Below are 22,681 nucleotides of genomic sequence, written 5' to 3'. Positions count from 1 at the left end.
CTTTTATTCCAGAAGGTAGAAGTTTTATGTCTGTCTATCCTAATTGAGCAACTTTGTCTGTAAAGTTCAGTGCTAAATAGATCACCTATCAATCATTGGATAATTATTTGATTTTTTAATTTGTTGTTTATTTCAACTTTAAATGTAAGTTCTATGAGGGAGGGATTTTATCTGTATTATTCAGTCCCATATCCCAGCACCCAGTAACAATAGCTACCACATAGTAAGTGCTCAGTTAGTATTTGTTGGATGAATCAGTGATCATGAATTGGGAAGAGCAGGTAGGAAGAGAATTAATTCTCCTTTAGCTATGTTTGTTTTATTTTGGTGTTTGAAACAAGAGTAGTTCCTGGGAGGACTTTTAATATTCATATTGGTAAATTCAGTGTTTCAAGATTAAGCTACCATACGTGAATAGGTAATAAGCTCTTAGGTCCTTCTCTCTACCACTGCTACACACGTGGAGCCTGGGATTGAGAAAAATTAAGGAACTTACCCCATTTGTATTATCTAATGCATTATGAAGCTCTGAGTAGAACCTAGGTCTTTCTTTTGATTCAGTTCTGTCAAGTCATATAGTTTGATATGTTTTCGTCTTGCTTTCCAAACTGTATTATAAACTTGTCCAGATCAAGGCTTATGTCTGATCAAGGCTTCTGGCCGATTCCTCATGGGGCTTAGCATTATTTAGTAGACTTTTTTCTTTTTTTCTTTTCAGACAGAGTTTCACTTTGTCGCCCAGGCTGGAGTGCAGTAGTATGATCATGGCTCACTACAGCCTCAACCTCCTGGGCTTAATTGATCCTCCCACCTCAGTCTCCCGAGTAGCTGGAACTACAGGCGTGCACCACCATGCCTGGCTAGTTTCTAAATTTTTAGTAGAAACAGCGTCCCCCTCTGTTGCCCAGGCTGGTCTTGAACTCCTAGGCTCGAGTGATCCTCCCACCTTGGCCTCCTAAAGTGCTAGGATGACAGACATGAGCTGCAGTGCCTGACCCCTAGTAGATTTTTATTAAATCTTGATACTAGCAGATTTACCCAGTATACCTTAAAGGCTATTGTATGGTATATTTGCAGGCAAAAAAAGTGCATGAATTAAATACATTTTAGATCTTATGTCATTTTTATATGATTTATGTAAATATTATAATTATTTTTGTGATATTAATTCAAAATATAATTTCATACACTGAAGGCACATCAGGCACATCGTGGCAGGTTTTAAATTGTGCATATTTGGTGAACAGGAAAAGCCTTCAAAATTCACTTTTCCCCCAAATAAAAAACAACAATTATGGCCGGGGTGGTGGCTCACGCCTATAATCCCAGCACTTTGGGAGGCCGAGGTGGGCAGATCACGAAGTCAGGAGATCAAGACCATAGTGGCTAACATGGTGAAATCCTGTCTCTACTAAAAATAAAAAAATTAGCTGGACGTGGTGACGGGTGCCTGTAGTCCCAGCTACTCGGGAGGCTGAGGCAGGAAAATGGCGTGAACCCAGGAGGCGGAGCTTGCAGTGAGCTGAGATCACGCCACTGCACTGGGTACAGAGTGAGATTCCATCTCAAAAAAAAAAAAAAAAAAATTAAATATTTGTCTTTAGTATTGGAATGGCTTTGTGTATTAGTAATTATTTCTACCCATCTCATCCCTTCCACATAATTGATTCTATATAGTATGAGTTTTCTCTCAAAAATAAGACTTCCTGTTTTGTTTGCCCTTCAGGTTGAATAGTGGAGGTGCCAGGACATGATAGCTCCCTTTGCAGAGCAAATGGTCAGATAACATCAGGCTGCTCTCTGAGACAGTAGCCTCTGCTTAGCCCTGTGTGCAGTGTTTAACCTTCCAATAATCCTTCCTCTCCCAAACAAGCAAATGCTGCCGGGCCCCTTTGCTGAAGTCAGTACAAGAGAATCTATAGCTCCACAGATCAGCCAGAGGGAAGGTTTTCTAAGAGTAACAAATCTTTTTTTGCAACATGCTTTTTCTAGAAGCTTTTTGTCATTCTGGCAGTAAACTTGTTTTCCACTTGCTGCCTTAGCAACAAGACCTGAAGTCATATCCCCTCCAGTCAATGGCTTGATTATAAGAGCACTAACATTATACACAGAACTAGAAGAAAATTTTTTACCGGGGAAACCCACAGGCATTACCTGCTTCTTGGGTTAGAGAATTATTTGTGTATGTTCTTAGTATCTCCTTAAAGGAAAAAGTCAAATAGGAATCTTGGAAATGGTGCATCTTAACCTTGGATGATCTCAAATCTCTAGTGAATGCTGTAGCTTAAGTTCTTATTAGGTGTCTGCCTCTGGCCACAACAAAGAACAGTATTTCTCCGCAGAGTCCTCTATGGTTACTGAAGGAAGAGCCAAAATGTTAAGGTTCCCTTCTTTTGTAACAATCCCAGGCTAACTCTAGTTTTCAGGATTCTTTGTTTAACCCAAGAATATAAAGTTCAATTTGAGAATAAATATTTGTTTACCAAAGAATAGAATTCAGATGGATTTTAGCTTTAGTTAATCCCTTGAGAGCTTATTTAAATATTTCTTACCAAATTCAATTTTATGTTGTAATAAAATGTGCTCAGTACAGAAGTTAGGTGATCACATAACTAAGGCAAAGCTTAAGGATTGACTGTAACCACAGGTAGGCTTGTGCTCCACTAGAACTGAAGACTGCGGAATACCACGGGTTTAAAGTTGGAATGCAGAAGTTGCTGTTTTTCTATATTTTCTTTAGTATGTTAAAGATGTACTGTATGTGCCTTAGAAATTAAATCTAGTAGCATCCTCATAAGCAATGACGGAAAGCTAGATTAAGAAAAGGAACTCATACCTTCCCAGAACAGGCAGAGAATGCTGTGAAATCTCCAAAGCAAAATTTCTTTAGGTCATAGTACTATGCTGTCTCTCTGTAAAGAAATGCATTTTTCTTAACAAATTCAAATTCCTAACTTCCAGGGCTTACAAAAAAAGAACCACGTCACTGGGTATGGTTAGCTGGACCACGTGGCCCTGAGCAGTCTCCCTGGATTTCACATTCTCTGCCAAGAAGGGATCCTGGGTTGGAGGAAGGGAGAAGATACTTTAAACTTTAAACCCAAATATGGGCAAAAGATTGTTCCCTTGCTTCCTCATGCTTAGCTAAGACAGGTCAAGAACATTTCTTAAAGGCTAGAGGATTAAAGTGAGAAGCACCATAGAGCCAGGAAATCTACATTCTGAATGTCGCTTGCTTTCTAGGGCCCATAGCCCCCATACTGTGGTGCCCTAAGAGGAAGGACAAGCCCCTCCCTGTGTTCCTGAAGTATTCTCCTTGGCCTGCCTCTCATTGATGCACCATTTTAACATCGAAAGTCAGTAATACAGTAATCCCCTCCTTATCCTCAGGGGATAAATTTTAAGACCTTCAGTGGATGCCTGAAACTGCATGGTACTGAACCTTATATCTACTGTATGTTTTCCTATGCGTACATACCTATGGTAAAGTTTAATTTATAAATTAAGCACAGTGAGAGATTAACAATAACTAATAATAAAATAGAACAATTATAACAATATACTGTGAAAAGTTATGGGGATGCAGTCTCTCTCCCTCTCACTGTCTCCATATATTATACTGTACTGCAGATAACTGAAACTATAGAAAGCAAAACCACAGATAAGAGGGGACTAACTACTGTACTCTCCAAGACAACCAGCATTCTCAAAGTCCTAACCAAGAAATTCTGCATCCTATAATCTACTCTTTGACTTTCTGTTTAATGGTATCCTACTCTGCCAAGCACTGCATTCGATATTTTCAACACTTGTCTCATTTAAATACCCTGTAAAGTTCGTGTTATTGACCTCATTTTATAGAGGAGGAAACTAAGTTTTAAAAAAAAATTGGGGGGTCAGGTGCGGTGGCTCACACCTGTAATCACAACACTTTGGAAGGCTGAGGCAGGTGGATCGTTTCAGCCCAGAAGTTTGAGACCAATGTGGGCAACATCTCTACAAAAAAATTAGCTAGGCGTGGTGGTGCATGCCTGTAGTCCCAGCTACTTGGGAGGCTGAGGTGGGAGAATCACTTAAGCCCAGAAGTCGAGGCTGCAGTGAGGCATGATCGTGCCACTGCACTTCAGTCTGGGCAACAGAATGAGACCCTGTCTCAAAAAATATATGTATATTTTATTTTTTTCCCTTAAGTGACACACTTAATTAAGTGATGGAGCTGGGCAACAAACCTGATTCTGTTGGATGCTAAAAGCCACATTGTGTCAAAACTCTGTAGTGCCTTTCAGTTTTAGAGTGCTGTCCTTGGAGGGTTTCAGTTTTATTTTATTAAAGAAGACAGAATCTCATTCACCCATAATCTTATAGCTCCTAGAAAATTTCTGTATTGAAACATTCTGTATTGAACTATGTTCAGTATCCAGTCTTTGTCAGCTACTTGAAGACAGCTAACATAGGGAAGGGAGGGGAATATTGGAAACAGACTGTTACACTATGGCTCTCGTGGACAGCGTTCATCCTCATCAGAAATGGCCAATCTGTTGCATATCTGCCTTCCTCTGCACTGTTTTAAGTTTTAATTGTCTTCCAACTGTCTGAGCTGGTGTTGAGGACTTCTGCATGAATAAAGGATATCTGTTCTATTTTTCAGCAGTTCTCCTCTCTACACACTGATGAAGTCACTAGCTGCCACTGCCCTTATTATCTGGTTAAATCAGAGTCTGACTCGTGCTGAAAAGGCAAAGAAATAAATCTTAAACTTTACCTATATTCAGGATTTCTTGTGACAGAGAAAATGTGATACCTACTTCTCCCATTTTGGTGTTATGACCGAGAACCAAGTTTTGTTTTGTTTTTCAGAAAAAGCAAAAAGAGAGAGGACTCTCCCATTCCTATCCCTTGGATTTTTCAATAACTTGGGTAGTAATAACTTCTTTTATCTTGGGATGCTCCACTGTGAGCTCCATTAAGGAAATATGCTCATTATGAAGGATGGTACCTGTGCTCCCTCCTCCCCCTTTCAGTCATTGCTCATGGAGCAAGGCACTACTCCTGTGCTGGACAGGGCCTTTTTTGTTGTTGTGGTTTGTCTTGAGACAGAATCTCACTCTGTCACCCAGGCTGGAGCACAGTGGTGCGATCTCAGCTCCCTGCAACCTCTGCCTCCCAGTTTCAAGCGATTCTCCTGCCTCAGCCACCCAAATAGCTGGGATTACAGGCACGTGCCACCATGCCTGGCTAAGTTTTGTATTTTTAGTAGAGACGGGGTTTCACTGTGTTAGCCAGGATGGTCTTGAACTCCTGACTGATCCACCCACCCAGGCCTCCCAATGTGCTGGGATTACAGGGCCACCACGCCTGGCCCTGAATTCTTAATGTCAGGCCGCTCCTACCAGTCGTTGATGTTGGGCCATTAGTCAAAGCCTTTTGCCATTTCTAGGCTAGATCTTTAGTATGGGGAAAGTCCAGGATATTTACAACTTTTTGCTTGAGAAAAAGGAGCTTGGCTTCTTTCTTTTGATGTCACATTTTTTAAAATGTGTATTTGAGTAGGAACTTTATGCCATTTTTGCAAATTATGCTATAATTTTTTTTCTAGAGACTTAGAAAGCATTGTAGAACTAGAATAATTAAACTTGTTATGAGCATTACATATAATAGGCTGATCAAAAGGTGTGATATATAATGGTGAATTGCTAATTTGACTTCAGGATTATGCAGCAGAGATAACATTATCTTCATTTACACAGAACTTTTTATCTGGAGGCATCTCTCAATGCTTTTCCCACCATATATATTATTTTGTTTGTTATCACAAATACTATCATAAGAGTATAAAATGTATTCCAGTATAACTTTTTATTCTCAGTTGCTTATAACTGCGGGGTGAAGGAGGGGAGGGTTGCACATTTTCTCGCATTCCTAATGTTTGCACTGGGTAAAATATGGGAAATTAGTTATCTAAACTTGGAAAACCTGATTCCGTATAGTGTTTTAAAAAGAAAGAACAGGAGGGAAGGAAGGTTATTGCATCCCTTAGGTCAGCCTGGAATATATTAACCTTAAGAACCGCCATTGGGAAAAGGCCCTGTTAGTCACTTCCTGGCTCTTCTGTGCACAGTAGGAGAGCTGTCTCTCCTTTTGTAGAGACTTGAGCTAGAGAATAGCGAAATGATCTGGTCAAATTCCACTAAACCACATTCCCTCTAAGGTTGCAGACAGCAGCACTCAGGCTGTCATAGCCATACGCAGTTGAAAATGCTATGCTGGTTGAGTTCCTGTGGGTTTAAGGAAATGGACAAAATTAGATTCAGGCCAAGGTGCCAGAATTAATACACCCCTTCCCTTCCAGAAAGCACCAGGGAGACTGTCACTGCCAAAGTGAAGGACAATATAACCTTTACTACCCAGACCAGTAAGAACTTATGTTGAATGAACCTACCCACCCACCCAAACCCAGTAAAATCAGTACCTTCTGTCTGCCTTGAGGGCTCGAAGGAACAGATCAGGGCCAAATTCTTGCTTAACCAGTGGGCTCTGGTACATATAGCAGTTGCCCTGATTCTCAACACGGGAAGAGTGGTGTCTTCCTTGCAGTAGGTGTGAGCACACTGGACAGTCAGTTCAGGACATAGCATTAATATTGGTTATAAAGATGAGTGATCAGCTCATGTCAAGGAGCAGATGGCTAAATGAGGTGCACAGGGAATGCCATGAGAGTCAAGCTTGAAGAATCAGGAAGGACAACAGCCCATGATATAAAAACCCCAAATATAGTCTCCTTAATGTGAATTTTCTAAATCAGCATTTACATTATACAGTTAACTTGGACTGATGAGAAATGTAAGGAAATTACCAAATTAGTGAATAGCGATCAACTCAGAAGTACAATTATATCATCTAAATTGAAGGTTGTTTTACACAGCAGAGGGGAGGAGATTACTAAAACCTTGTCCAGTCTGTCATATTCTAATTGAAATCTGTTCATTTAATATACCCCATCCTTCAGAGTGCATAGTTCATAATCTGGGAGGCGTTATCAGTTAATCTAGTTATTTTTCCTGGTTCTTCCTTTGAATTCCAGTAAGACGGTGTGTGGCACATCCCTCATGGGATTGTGTGACACTCAGAAGAATGAGTTTGTTCATTAACCTGTGAACTGTCAGGTCCCTTTGGAGAGTGAAGAGAGCAAGTTACTCCAAGGTTAATGCTTGTTTGTTGGAGATGAAGTCTCCAGGGAGTTAAAGAGGATGAACAGGCCAAGATGCTCAAGGGCTGCCCAGTGAAACTCTGCACTGTGTGCAGGTGCCAGATTCATGTGGCCAGGAGGGAGGCTGCAGAGCAGGCTGGGCCATCTCTGCAGATCGCTTCCTCTGGTCAGGAGACTTCCCAGCAGTCAAGTGGGGGGCTGGCGTAAGTATATAAGGTTAACTTCCTAATGAAGATTTAGGAGCAGTATTAAAAGAAACTGTGAGTAGTTTTCAGTAGTTTCTGGATTTTTTCTTTTAAACAAGAAAGCAATATTGATTTCATGCGTTCATCTCCAATGGATGAAATCTTCCATTGAGCTGGAAAGCGTTTGCTTGTGCACGTGGGCTCCAGCACATTCCTAACCACAAGGCAAGAGCAGAAGCTATTTGTTATTCTCCGGTATAAATGTCTTATGGTCATGTACCTGACTGACATTCAAGGGTTGAACTGAACAGTACCTGGTTTGGTTTTCTGGGTAAATCATAGATCTAAGTTCTACTTAATTCTCTGCAAAATGACATGTCCCTTATTTTGCTATAATTCTTCTAGGTTCAATTGGAGCTACCCATAAGGAGCAGATATAGGGTCTGAAGTCAAGCTCAGAGTCTCCTTTGGTCTATATCCTGGTGCACTATATGTTTAAGTGACATGTCTTACCCTGTTATCTTTGGATTGGTTGTGGTGGGAGCTCATTTTCAACAGATTTTATTTTCTTTTTACCATCAGGTATATTCGAATTGTTGGGACTCACAACACAGTGAACAAGATTTTTCACATTGTGGCTTTTGAATGTATGTTTACAAACAAAACCTTCACTCTTGAGAAGGGGCTGATAGGTAAGTATTACAATTACATTTTTGTATATATATTTAGATATTTTATCTTCAAATACTTTGTTACTTTCTTATCTTAATCAGTTCTAAGGACTCTAGTTGATTTAAATGCCTTATTGCTAGGTGACATAGGGAATGGCTTACATTTTTTAGAAGTATTCAATATAGTAATTCCAGTGAACTTGAATGAATGTAAATATTGTACTAGTGCTTAAGAATTGAAAATATGTTAGTAATTCATTCAGATTTGCTATGTAGGGAATGTTCGTGATAGGCAGGTGAAGAGTCTCGCACCAAGGGATTTAATGATAGGTGAGTTTGAAGAGAAGTCTGTATGATATTGATTGGATGTTCAGACTTTCCATGGCTGTGCCGGTATTTTGGCCTTTGCTTGGATATGAGTGGTATGCTTAGCTGTGGAGGTATCTTCATGGATATATGAATTCATATTTGCCTGAAGTAGCCTCAAGAAAGTTCAACTCACGAAAGTGCCTCCATATAATTTAAATAAGACCAAAGTGACTGAATTGTCACTTTTGAATTGTCATTGCAAAAGTCAAGTTATTGGGTGGGAAATACTGCCTGACTGATATTTGGAAAGAAGATTTTAAATTTTAGTGTAATCATTTGCTTGGTTGTTTTCTGTCTTGTTTTGTTTTTATTTGCAGTAATGGGTAGTCTGGGCATTGTGCACAGTCCATCCCCGGTCTTGACATTCTAGATACCGTGAGTGGCTTTGCCCATCCATACTGTTTATTCTGCTTTTCTTCCCCCATGCCCATAGGTTTTCATTCACCTACTGCAAAGATCATGCTTAGATCAGTTAGCTCCTTGATTCTGTCCCTTTATTGCAGTTTGCTTGAGAAGGGACTTCATATGTTCCGGTGTGGGGATAAGATGACCCTGCCTTGTGGTCTAAAATAGAATTCTGTACCTTTACAAAGGGACTCATGTCTCCTCTCTTTCCCAAGTTTTGTTCATGTTGGCACACATGTCCATACTGACCTAAAAGCATGGGAATAACTATAATGGGAAAGATGAGTGTAACTTGCAAATGTTTATTAACTCTTTGAATGGTCATAGCCTAAATTTTCGTAACACCTGCTGTGTCTAAAACCTAATCCTTTACTTATGGAGATTTGGGAGAATAATATTAATAAAGTAGCAGGAGTGGAAAATTTTCCAATATAGAGAGTGTTTAGAGCTCAACTGAAATAGCTGCCTTGGTTTTAATTTTGTTATGAACATAATTTTAACATTAAATATAAATATTAATAATTTGTGTGACTTTTAAGTAATTTGAAAGTTATCAACTTTGAAGCATTACCTGATATTATTGTTTTTTAATTCTATAGGCTGTACAGAATTGTGTTGATGGAGGGTTGTGGGGAGGGCATTCTTTTTCACCTGTTGTCCAGGCTCTTCCATAGACTGTAGGCCTCACTGTATATCTGACTGTGTAGTTAGGAGAGCCCTCAGTGAGAAGGATCTTAGAAACCAAGACCCTTCTTATTTACAAAATGTGTAGCATTTGGCTACTCATTTCAGCTCAGTGCACTGCATTTTGAACATGCTGCATGGAAGGTACCGTCTACATCAATCAGCCCCCTCTTCTTAGAAAGAACAGGTTTGTGGACACTGTAATTATTAAAGAAACAAGCCTATCTGGCATGAAACTCAGGATTGGTTGTAATGAGGGGTGCTGTTGTTGGTATGCATGTTTTGTCCAAATTGAGCTAGTCAGCATCATCAGAAGCTGTAACAGTCTCAGGTATGTTGGTGATGAAAGAAAATTACAGAGAAACAAGAAGTGTTTTTGGTGTCTGGTTAAACACTCTTCTTCAAGCACTCTTCCGTGATGCTCACAAGTTTGACTGCAAAGAGCACTGTAATCATCGCCTGTTATTGTCCCTCAGCCAAATGGGAGCAGTGGTGCAGGTAGGCAGATACGTACGTGCGCTTGCCAGAAGATTGCCTGCAATGGAACCCCCTCTGACCCTCCTTGGACCATCCTCACAGCTCAGAGCTGCTCATCCTCGGCAGTGGTGTGAGTGGTGAGGGAGTTCAGGGGGATTTCGTTATCCTCTGTCTGACATTGCAGCTCTGCTTACCTTACAGAGGTGTTTAAAACAGTAATCTCCAGCTTTCCGTGTTGATCATCTCAGGTGCATTTTAGCAGCACACAGGCCTTGGCCAGTCACCCTCCTGGTCCTCGACAGGTCCTCTACGGGGGTACAGGTATGTCAAAATCACCTGGAGTTATTTTTAAATTGCAGATGCTTACTTCTTACACTTTCTTATATCCTGTGAAATATACACTCCCCTCCTGAGAATCACTGATATGAACTCCATGATTTCATGGGGGAAAAAAAGTTAAACTAAGATAATGTCATCATAAGTAATTAGAGTATCAAATCCTACTTTTTTTTTTGTTTTTTGAGACAGAGTCTCTCTCTGTTGCCCAGGCTGGAGTGCAGTGGCACAATCTTGCCTCACTGCAACCTCCTCCTCCCGGGTTTGAGCAATTCTCCTGTCTCAGCCTCCCAAGTAGCTGGGACTGTAGGTGTGCGCCATTACGCCTGGCTAATTTTTGTATTTTTAGTTGAGACAGGTTTTCGCCATGTTGGTCAGGCTGGTCTCGAACTCCTGACCTCAGGTGATCCACCTGCCCCGGCCTCCCAAACTGCTGGGATTACAGGCGTGAGCCACCATGCCTGGCCCTCAAATCCTACCTTTATGTTTCTAGATTCAGAACATTTTTCTTTCATAGTTCCTGGTCTTCTTTTCATAGTGCAGGCTCCTTTAATTATTCTTCTCTAGGCCTTAAAAATCACTTTTATAATATTTATAATTTTAAAAAGTCAGATTCTACTGTTATTATTTAAAATATATAATGATGACAGGAAATAACATAAGTAAAAATAAGCACACCCACTATATGAGATTTTAGTCTTCTTTTCCCACGAAAGGAGTTCTTTCCCATTTTTATGACTGTGTGTCATGCCTCATGCAGCTTCACTTGCACAGACTCATGGGAGGCTTTGACGTCCTCGGGTTCATATAGCCACGAGAAGAGGCCCTAGCTCAACCATGTTGCCCAGAGCTGGGCCTTTCTCCCACCTTTGCTACTGCCACTGCAGCCTCTTGTCATTTGGTGGCTGCATCTGTATCTTGCTGGAATGTATTCTTTCCTGGGAGAGTCAGCCTGTGATGACTGTCTCCTCTGTGTTAGGAGGCATCTGTAAGAAACCCTAACCTGTCTTGCCAGTGAGGCATGGAGGAAGTAATTAGAAGACATGTGACTGCTATTTCATAAAAGTTCAACCTCCTAAAGAATGTATATACTTTGCCTTAGCACTCCACTTTGGTGATACTTGCATAGCATTTGCCAAGTCCTGCTTTTTTGTGATGATTTCCAAATCTTCCTTTTAATCTTGTGTTTAAATTCACTTTTTAATGCCCTACTAGTTGTCCAATTAGAGAGAATAGTACCTATCACCCAGCTTTAAAGAATTATCAATTCACAGCTAACCTAGTTTTATCCGTATGTGATCTACTTTGTCCCTATCAGATTATTTTGAAATTAATCTTGGACATTTTATCATTTCATCTATAAATACTTTATTATGCACATCTAAAAGTAAGTCTTCCTTATTGTAGCCATAAGCACAATACCATCATACTACCCTAAAATTAATTTACTTAAGAGCATTAATTATGCAGTCAGTGTTCCAATTTCCCTAATTGTTTCAAAGTCTGGAGTGAGAATGTGTTTTTACAGGTTGAGTAAATCAGAATTCAGATAAGGTCCATATTATGCAAGTAGCTGTTGTGATTCTTAAATCTCTTTAAATCTATATGTTCTCTTCTATTTATCTGTCTATCTTTGTCTGTTTTTCTCTAATTATTTATTTGTTAAGAAACTAGGCTTTTCTCGTATAGAGCGTCTACCAGTCTGGATTTTGGCCATCGAATTTCCGTGGTAACATTTAGCATGTTTATCTGTTGCATTTCTTGTAACTTGGTAGTTAGAGCCTTAATCAGATTCAACTATTATTTTTTGGTAATAATGCTCCATGGGTAGTGTTGTGTGTATCTATCCAGAAGCAGAGGAAACCTCTAATTGTCTCTCTCTTTTGGATGTTCACATCCATTGATGATTATTTCCTGGATTCATTATTTCGTAATTTCGGATTGCAAATGGTTATTTTCCAAATACCTCATTCCTTCTTCATTTAGTCCCTAGAAAGAGAAAATGTTCCTCAACACTCATTTAGTAACGCTGAGATACAATTCGCTCAGGAAAAGAAGGATAAATGTTACATTCTTTCCCTTTGTTAACCAGTTTTCAAAATAAAGGGGTGGTTCCCTAGCGTCCTTCAAGGGTGACAAAGGTTTGTTTGTGGGATTTGTTAGAGGGAGATAAGTACATATCATTTTGAGTTTGTGGGAATAAACACGATTGAAATCTTTTAATCGCGTGCAGTTATTAGTAACGATATTCAAATCATTGTATCTTTAGCCTCTTCAAATTGGTTTTTGAGTGCTTTTGATAAGACTTTAGTAGTCCTTGATAGTTCCATGCTTTCTGGCATAACAAGATGTACTAGGTTTATTTTGTACATTTCCTGCCCTTGATCTGGAATCAGCCATTTCTTCATGGAGGCTTGGTACTGTATAGAGGAAAATGACATTTGGAAACCTCAGTGTAGATACTGTAGATGATCTTTACCACTGTGTTTGCTGCTATTTCTAGACCTTCAGTAGACAGAACTAGGAAATACATGCACATACACTTAATTATTTATATGACATATATTTAGCAGATGAAATATATCATGAGTATATGCTGACACTTCTAATTCAAATTCAGTACTACAAGATTTTTGTTTAAGCTTTTGATCTTTCTTTCATCTCTTTTTTTTTCTTCATAGGTAAAATCTTGGTTATCCGTGATACATTGCAATATTCATTTGCCCTATCCCCAGTACATACAGAATAGCTATGAACCATATGATTACTGAAAATAGTTTAAAGATTTTTGTTACTGATTTTTAGGTCCTTCTATCTGTAGAAATATACAGTAAAATGACTATGTTTTAAAGTCACTTGCAATGATTCTCTGTGTAGTTATGCCACTATTTCAGTGTACAGTTAGGTTCATCTGTTCCATTTTGCTTTCGATATTTAGGGATTGCCTTTAAAAAACTTTTGTTTCCTAACTATGTGTAATACTTACATTGTTCTAAAATCAAATCTACAAAAGAGCTCTATTCAGAGAAATGAAGCTTCTCTTCCTGCCGCCTCTACCTCTGTAAATAATCTCTTTTCTTCCTCCTTTAGTTTGTTGTTGCTGTTATCCTTCCATGTAAAAGTGGGAAAATAGATGTATTTCTGTATTTACATTTTGCACCCTCCCAATGTCTTTAAATAATTGGTAGCATACTATATACCATACATATTATATATTTTTTACCTTACCGTGCTTCTTTTTCTTTCTTTTCTTTTTTTTTTTTTTTTTTTTTGAGACAGGGTCTTGCTGTATTGCCCAGGCTGTTCTAGAACTCCTGGGCTCTAGGCATCCTCTTGAGTAGCAAATAGGACAGTAGGCATATACCACCACACTTGGTTTCACCTTGCTTTTCTGTACTTAACACTTATTTTGGAGCTAGCCATAGAGAAAGATATTATTTGTTTCTTTTTATAGCTGCATGGTCCTCATTAGCATAGATACACCATTGTTTATTTAACTGATGTTAAATAAACAGTTTTCTATTGATGAACCATTTGGGTTGTCTTCAATTTTCCACTACTACAAATAGTGCTATTGCCTTGTTTATAAGTCTTTTCCTATTTTTGCCAATATATCTTTGGAATAGATTTCTAGAGAAGGGATTGTATGATCAAAGAGTACATGCACATAGAATTTTCCTAGATATTGCCAAATTCACTTTCATAGGGATTATACCATTTTTAAATTCTCACTGGTATTGTGTGATAAAGACTGTTTCCCACAGCCTTGCCAGCAGAGCATGTTGTCAAACTTCTGGACTTTTGCCAGTTCCATAGGTGAGAAATGGTATCTCAGTGCAATTTTAACTGCATTTCTCTTACGAGAGAAATTGAGCATCTTTTCATATGTTTAAGAGCCATTTGCATTCCTTTTTCTTTTTTAAATGGCTCTTCTCTTCTTACGAGTCTTCTAGATGAATAGAGAATATGCTTTTCGTAAGACTTGGGGGAGCAGTAAACACTTTACACTGAGATTAGAGTGTGGCATTCAGCATTACAGAAGTCTGGTTGTGCTTCCTAAGGTCTCCTGGTTCTCCTGGAAAATAGAAGTTCTCATATGTCCCTCTCCATCCTTGTCCCTGGTTCTACGTCTCTGCTTAAGAGATAAGAACTAGGGCATAGAGCTCTAGGTTCAAAATTATGGTTTCTTTAACCCTTTCAAAGAATAGGAATAAGATTCTATTATCAGCTTTAGGCCGTTAAAGTGTTACTTTTGTGTCTTACCAGCATGGATCCAGGAAGACTGGTAACTTTTTGTTCTGTACAGTAGACCCCCTTATCTTTGGTTTTGCTTTCCGTGGTTTCATTTACCTGTAGTCAGCCGTGGTCCAAAAATATTAAATGGAAAATCCCAGAAAAAAACAATTCATAAGTTTTAAACTGCATGCCATTCCTGGTAGCATCATGAAATCTTGTGCCATCCCACTCTGCTCTACTAGGGATGTGAATCATCTGTTTGTCCAGTGTATCCATGCTGTATATGCTAGCTGCCTGTTACTGTGTAGTGAAAAACATAGTGTATGTTGAGTTTGGCACTACATGAAGTTTCAGACATCCACTGGGGATCTTGGAACATATCCCCTGCAGATAAGAGGGGACTACTGAGATTGGATCTAGGGCAACCAAAATCAACAGCATAAGCACAAGAACTCTGTTGCTGAAGCTGCTGGTACACTTACTACTGCCGCCACCACTGGGACTGTGCTATCTGAACAGAAACACCAGAGTCCATATTCACCTGCTGCTACCTTCAGTACCACCAGAAACAAATAGACAAGAACATGTCTTTTTCCTTGCTCCTATATTTCAATCTCCCATCAGTCTCTTCTGTTGGCAGAACAAAAAAACAGGCTAGTAAGGGGAGTCTGGGAAACTGTAGTTTTCAAAGGTTTAGCCTCTGAGATCCAGTGTACAACAAGGGAAGGAATAGAGCTGAAAGCAGATTCCTGGCACAAAGACAGGAAGACAGGCAGTGTAAAGGGGGCTCCTTCCAACAAGAAACTTACCATCTGATTCAAAGTAGCCGGACAGTCACATTGGCAAGATATGGAAATAAGTGGAGTGGAGAACAACAGACAAAGGCATAAACAGGTGTGGAGAAAGGTTAAGTATTGGTTTGGGCTGCAAAGGAACTGAACATGTCTCTTGCCTAGTAAGATAAGGCTTCATGAAGAATGGTATTTTGAGCTAGGCCTTGAAAGATTGAGTAAATATTAAGGAGCATTACAGAAGTGCTAATTTACATAGCAATAGTACTGTTTCCCTCAGAGGAGCTGAAGATAGTAAATAGAAATAGGTTGTCTATGGTTACTACTGTCATTTAAAACTATTTTGAGATTGTAACAATATGTTTAGAATACTGTAGAATTTTTGGGAAAGTAAACAGAGTTGGAAATCTGGGCTGTTAAGGGTTTTTGGCATCCAGTGACCTAGACATATAACACGACTTCTGTGCTTCACAACTGTGTTTAGTAAAGTGAATGTCCTCTGGAGCAGAAACAGATTTGGGAGTGAGGGAGTTCAGTAGCAGATGAAAGTGTTACAATGTGGCAAAGAAGCAAACTTCCTGGCTTAGCAGAGGGGTCTTAAAGGCCTTAATGCATATAGTTTCCTACAATGGCACTAGTGAGTCTGAACTAGTCTAGACCAGGAGGCTGTGCTTTTCCAAGTCCTATTTCTCTAACCAGATGTTAAGGCTGGTTCTGCTTGTCAGTAAAGCTTAACTTCTTTAGCTACTGTAAATTTCTTGGCATTAAGCAGACATTTATTAAGAGGCTGCTGAGTGTATCTTAGACACAGGGCAGAGAAAGACGCATGGGTGTAGTTTCTGCCTTGAAGGATCTTAAGAGCTAATAGAGAAGAAAGACACTTAAACAGAAGGTGACAACTCAGTAAAATAAGTCATGTATCAGGAAGTTTCAGCAGATGTTGTAGGAATGCTGAACAGGGGGCACTAACCAGAGCTGGGGGAATGGTATCAGGAAGACCTCCTAGTGGAGGGTATAAATTGGGTCAGGGATATGGTTTGGCGGTGTCCCCACCCAAATCTCATCTTGAATTGTAGCTTGGCAACAGAGCAAGACTCCCTCTCAAAAAAAAAAGAAAAAAGAACTACCTGGAGGCTGGGCACAGTGGCTCACGCCTGTAATCTCAGCAGTTTGGGAGGCCAAAGCAGGCGGATTGCTTGAGGCCAGGAGTTCAAGACCAGCCTGGCCAACATGGTGAAACCGTCTCTACTAAAAATACAAAAATTAGCCAGGTGTGGTGGTGCACACCTGTAGCTCCAGCTACTCAGGAGGCTGAGCCATGAGAATCCCTTGAACCCAGGAGGCGGAGGTTGCAGTGAGCTCAGATTGCACTACTGCACTCCAGTCTGGCCAACAGAGTGAGACTCTGTCTCAAAAAAAAAAAAATTAAAATTAAAATTAAATAACTACTTGGGACTGGATAATTTATAAATAAAAAAGGTTTAATTGATTCACAGTTGTGCATGGCTGGGGAGAGACCTCAGGAAACTTACATTCATGGAGAAGGCAAAGGAGAAACAAGGCACATCTTACATGGCAGCAGGAGAGAGAAGCAGAGAGCAAGGAAGTGCCACACTTTTAAACCATCAGATATCATGAGAACTCACTCACTATAATGAGAACAGCATGGGGAAATTCCACCCCCATGATCCAGTCACCTCCCACTAGGTCCCTCCCTCAACACGTGGGGTTTTACAATTCAAGATAAGATTTGGGTAGGGACACAAAGCCAAACCATATCAATATGTATCGTATTATCCTTTCCATTTTTTTTTTAAGAATAAAGATTGCCTGGAAAAAATTTTTTACTGTTCTTGTTTTATAGGATTTACTTTATTTTACAGGATTGAATTTTTGGGCTCTACTTATGTATTCCCTTATTATCATAAGGATAGATAGATATAGTAGTATGGATGTGTGTGTCAAGGTAAATGTAAATGTGTACAGCTTGTTTTTGTTTTGTTTTGTTTTTATTTTATTTTATTTTATTTCATTTTATTTCATTTTTGAGATGGAGTCTCGCTCTGTCACCCAGGCTGGAGTGCAGTGGTGCAGTCTCAGCTCACTACATCCTCTGCCTCCTGGGTTCAAGTGATTCTCTTGCCTCAGCCTCCCGAGTAGCTGAGATTACAGGTGTGCACCACCACACCTGGCTAAATTTTGTATTTTTAGTAGAGATGGTTTCACCATGTTAGCCAGGCCTGTCTTTGAACTCCTGACCACAAGTGATCCTCCCACCTCAGCCTCCCAAAGTGCTGGGATTACAGGCATGAGCCACCACGCCCAGCTGTTAAATATAAGTTCTAGTTTCAGATAATCTCTGCGTTCACGCATATGAGCATATGCTTTTAGAAGCAGCCAGGACATATCTTGAATGCATTGTTGTTTAGAAATGTCTTCCTGCAGATACCCTAACTCATCTCTCTCAAATTTGAAGTTCAACACATCCCTAGAGCAGGGGGCACAGTGCTGTCAGTCTCTTTGTTAAAGCATAGCAAAAGTGACCTTTACTCCAGTTCCCAGTAAGTTCCTCATCTGCATCTGAGACCCCCTGAGCCTGGACTTCACTGTCATATCACTATCAGCATTTTGGTCACAACAATTTAACAAGTCTAAGAAGTTCTAAGCCTTCCTTCATCTTCCTGTCTTCTTCTGAGCCCTCCAAGCTGTTCCAACTCTATCTATTACCCAGTTCCAAAGTTGCTTCCACATTTTCAGGTATCGTTATAGCAATGGCACACTTCTCTGGTACATGTTTTCTGTGTTAGTCCACTTTCACACTGCTATAAAGACATACCTGAGACTGGGTAATTTATAAAGAAAAGAGGTTTAATTGGCTCATGGTTTTGTGGGCTGTACGGGCTTCTGCTTCTGTAGAGGCTTCACGAAACTTACAGTCATGGCTAAAGGCGAAGGGAAAACAGGCACATTTTTACATGGCCAGCAGGAGAGAGAGAGAAAGAGTGAAGGAAGAGGTGTTACACACTTTCAAACAACCAGATCTTGTGAGACCTGTATCATCAAAACAGCAAAGGGGAGGTCTGCCCCCATGATTCAGTCACCTCCCACCAGGCCCCTCCTCCAACACTGGGAGTTATAATTTGACATGAGATTTGGGTGGGGAAACAGATTGAAACCATATCATACATATATCTAAGTTTTTACCAGAAGAGTGGAAATACTGCACAAAACTAACTTGTTTTTATTTCACTTCGTAATACTTGCACATTTTACTGATACTCTCTACCTTTGGCTTTTTGATGAATAAGGAAGGACTTAAGAGAAGGGACCTACGGGTGGCCTATCTTGCCCTTTCTTTTTACATCATTATTTTCAGCATGTGTATTTGGCTAATACAGGGTAATAAGAAGAGTGAAAAAGGATATGATAGAAGCAGGAACATCTTTACATGGCCAGCATCTGCATCTGAGATTGGTCATTGGTGCTTCTTGGAATGCCTTTGCCTTCTTTCTACTCCATCGCTAGCCATATTACCAAGAACCATCCACCCCTGACCTACCTCATGCCATTAGAGATGGGATAACGGTCTGGAACAATGGTGGGAGGCAGGAGGCTGATGTGCACTCACAAATTCCGTTGCTATGAAGTGAGCATGACAAGGAGATCTGCTGGAGTTTTTCAGTTTTTTCTCCCACAAACAACAAACGCCTACCTGGGAATAAAGTTACTAAATCCACAGGCTTTAATGTAAAGAAACTATAAATTTTTAAAGAGCACTGAACAATGGAAAGAAATATTCCTGGATAGGAAAATTTAATATTGCAAAGATGTTGGTTCTTCCCATTTTAATGTATAAATTTAATACAGTACTACTACTCAAAATCCCAGTTGTGTGTGTGTTTTTAATATTTTGCTCAGTTATTTAAAAATATTTTCCAAGGGAATAAATAAGTAGAAATATCTTTTCCTTCTCCCTATCCCTTCAAAAAAAGCCTGAAAAAAATAAAAAATAAAAAATGAATGAGGGGTCTATTCCCAGCAGGTGTTAAAATTACTGCTGCATAGTAATGTGGCATTAATGCAAGAACAAACTGGTAGATAAATAAAGCAATCATCCAAACTCTGAATTAGATCCCAGTATGTGTAAGAATGTAATGTGAGATAAAGGTGACATCTCACATCAGTTAAGAACCGAAGGATAACACAGCAAATGATGAGACAGTTAACAATTGCAAACAGTTACATGAAATTTTTTCCTCATACTAGATACAAAAGCATTTTCTTGTTAAAGAAGTAGATTTTACAATGTGACTTCAAAAGAGCTGTAGGAAACTGTATTAATACGTATTTATCTTATCTCAAGGTGAGGAACAACTTCCTCAGCACAAAAGCAAAGGCAGAAACCGTAAACAGAATTCAAAGGTGTTTGACAAACTGGGAAAAAATAATTGCAACATACATGACAAAATAAGTACGAAAAAAAGATGATTCCCTTACAGAAAATGTATACAAACAGCAGTTATTAAAAAAGAAAGAAAAACGTAATAGTCCATAAACTTGAAGCGTTTCGCCTCGCTAATAATTAAGTACTTATTGAAACAGGATACCATTTTTTGGCTTGTTTAATTGGCAAATATTTTTCATTAAAAATGTCTTTTATATATATAAATAAGACAAAGTCATGTCTCATCACAAATCAAACAATACAGAAGTACGTAAGTAAAATATTTCTTTTTTTGCTTTTTTTTCCAAGACAGGGTCTCTGTCACCCAGGCTAGAGTGCAGTGATGCAGTCACAATCACAGCTCACTGCAGCCTTGACCTCCTGGGCTCAAGTGATCCTCCTGCCTCAGCCTCCCAAGTAGCTGGGACCACAGGCATGCACCACCCACCCAGCTATTTTTGTTATTGTTGTTGAGACAGGGGTCCCATTATGTTTGCTCAGGCTGGTCTTGAACTCCTAGCCTCAAGCCATCCTCCCAACTTGACCTCCCAAAGTGCTGGGATTCCAGGTGTGAGCCACTGCACCTGGCCAAAATAAAATGTTTTTGTGTTTCAACTTGCATTAGCCTAGTTATTACTAAAACTGAGTATTTTTAAATATTTCTTGCCCCCCCTTTTTTTCTTTTTGGGAAGGAGTCTCTCTCTGTTGCCCAGTCTGGAGTGCAGTGGCATGATCTCAGCTCACTGCAACCTCCATTCCTGGGTTCGAGTGATTCTTAGATGCCTCAGCCTCCCGAGTAGCTGGGCTTACAGGCATGCGCCACCACTCCCAGCTAATTTTTGTACTTTTAATAGAGATAGGGTTTCACCATGTTGGCCAGCCTGTCTCAAACACCTGGCCTCAAGCAATCCTCCTACCTCGGTCTCCCAAAGTGCTGGGATTACAGGTATAAGCCACCACGCCTGGCCTGTTGCTTCTTTCTTATTATTAATTTGTGGATTATGGATATTTATTCCTTGCCTTTTACGTACATTGCAAATATCTTCTCTCACACTGTTAGTTACCTTTTAACTTTGTGTATGTTGCCTTTTTGCATAGATATTTTAAATTTTGAGTTATTCCTATCAGTCATTTTTTTTGTCGTCTGATTTTGTGATTTGCTTAGAAACTCTCTCCCCAGTTCAAAATATAAAAACATGTTCTTCTGCAGTAGTTGTCAGTGATTTGTTGTTTTTTTGTTATTGTTGGGGTGTGTGTAAGCATTTAGCTCTTTACTCCATTTAACATTTCTTTTGTGTTTGGTCTGAGGTAGGGGTTTAACTTTTATTTCCAAAATTTGTGGCCAATTGTCTTGAAATTCTTTCTTGCTTATTTTATTCTTTGTTTCATTGATTTAAAATAGATATATCATAGATTTGTATATCTACTCTAGCTTCTGCATCATATCATTTAAATCACAGCATCTTCGTCATCTATTTTGCTCTCTAGTGCTGCAAATCTACACTCAGAGTTATTCTAAGTTTTCTAGGCTATTCTTTCCAATTTTCTTTTCCAATGAACTTGAAAATCGGCTTGTCAAGTTTCATTAAGAAATTTTTTTTTTTTAGAGATGGTGTCTCTAATAATTTGGCGGTATTTTATTTTTTATGAGACGAGGTCTTGCTATGTTGCCCAGGCTGTCCTCAAACTCCTGGGCTTAAGTGATACTCTCACCTCAGCCTCTCAAGTAGCTGGGACTATAGGTGAACACCACTGTGCCTGGCTCAAGTTTCATTTTTAAAATCCTATTGGCAAAGGTAGTTTAAATGAAAATACTGACCAGGCGCAGTGGCTCACACCTGTAATCGCAGCACTTTGGGAGGCCAATGTGGGTGGATCACCTGAGGTCAGGAGTTCGAGCCCATCCTGGCCAACATGGCAAAACTCTGTCTCTACTAAAAATGCAAAAATTAGCCAGGTGTGGTGGCACGCCTGTAATGCCAGCTATTCAGGAGGCTGCGGCGGGAAAATTGCTTGAACCCGGGAGGCGCAGGTTGCAGTGAGCCAATATCACCCCACTGCACTCCAGCCTGGGTGACAGAGCCAAACTCTGTCTCAAAAAAAAAAAAAAAAAAAAAAAAAGAAAAGAAAAGAAAAAACGGAAACATGTACCATCCACATCTTGGCAGCATATGAGACTGCCTATTTCTTACCAGCCTCAGTAATACTAAGTATCTTCATTTTTTGAGATGGAGTTTTGCTCTTGTTGCCCAGGCTGGAGTGTGATGGCGCTATCTCAGCTCACTGCAACCTCAGCCTCCCAGGTTTAAGCAATTCTCCCACCTTAGCCTCCCGAGTAACTGGAATTACAGGCGCCCGCCATCACGCCCGGCTAGTTTCTTGTATTTTTAGTAGAGGGAGTTTTGCCATGTTGTCCAGGCTGTTCTCGAACTCCTGACCTCAAGTGATCCGCCTGCCTCAGCTTCCCAAAGTGTTAAGATTACATGCGTGAGCCACCGCACCCAGCCGGTACATGTTTTATAGAAGATAACTTGGCAATATCTAGTAAGAGTCTTTAGGCCAGGCGCCATGGCTCAGCCCGGTAATCACAGCACTTGGGGAGGCCGAATCGGGCAGATCACTTGAGGTCAGGAGTTCGAGACCGGCCTGGCCAACATGGCAAAATTCTGCCTCTACCAAAAATACAAAAATTAGCTGGGTGTGGTGGCACGCCCCTGTAATCCCAGCTACTCTGGAGGCTTAGGCGGGAGAGTCTCTTGAAACCAGGAGGCGGAGGTTGCGGTGAGCTGAGATCATGCAACTGCACTCCAGCCTGGGTGACAGAGCCAGATTCTGTCTCAAAAAAAAAAAAAAAATACATCTTTAAAATACTACTT

The 22,681-nt window shown here is 39.9% G+C and overlaps 1 protein-coding gene across 3 annotated transcripts in view; it reads left to right on the top strand.

Moving 5' to 3' along the window:
• Positions 1-22,681, top strand: part of BTBD9 (BTB domain containing 9) — a 477,403-nt gene that overhangs the window by 298,642 nt on the left and 156,080 nt on the right. For all 3 annotated transcript variants that reach the window (XM_030796183.1, XM_030796182.1, XM_030796184.1), the window contains exon 7: positions 7,975-8,084. In XM_030796183.1, the coding sequence (XP_030652043.1) occupies positions 7,975-8,084 (110 nt within the window). The remainder of the gene's footprint in view (positions 1-7,974; positions 8,085-22,681) is intronic.

This window comes from Nomascus leucogenys, chromosome 17 (genome assembly GCF_006542625.1).
Source record: "Nomascus leucogenys isolate Asia chromosome 17, Asia_NLE_v1, whole genome shotgun sequence".
NCBI classification, from domain to species: Eukaryota; Metazoa; Chordata; class Mammalia; order Primates; family Hylobatidae; genus Nomascus; species Nomascus leucogenys.
The sequence above is the reverse complement of the archived record's forward strand: the minus strand, read 5'-3'. Positions and strand labels throughout refer to the sequence as shown.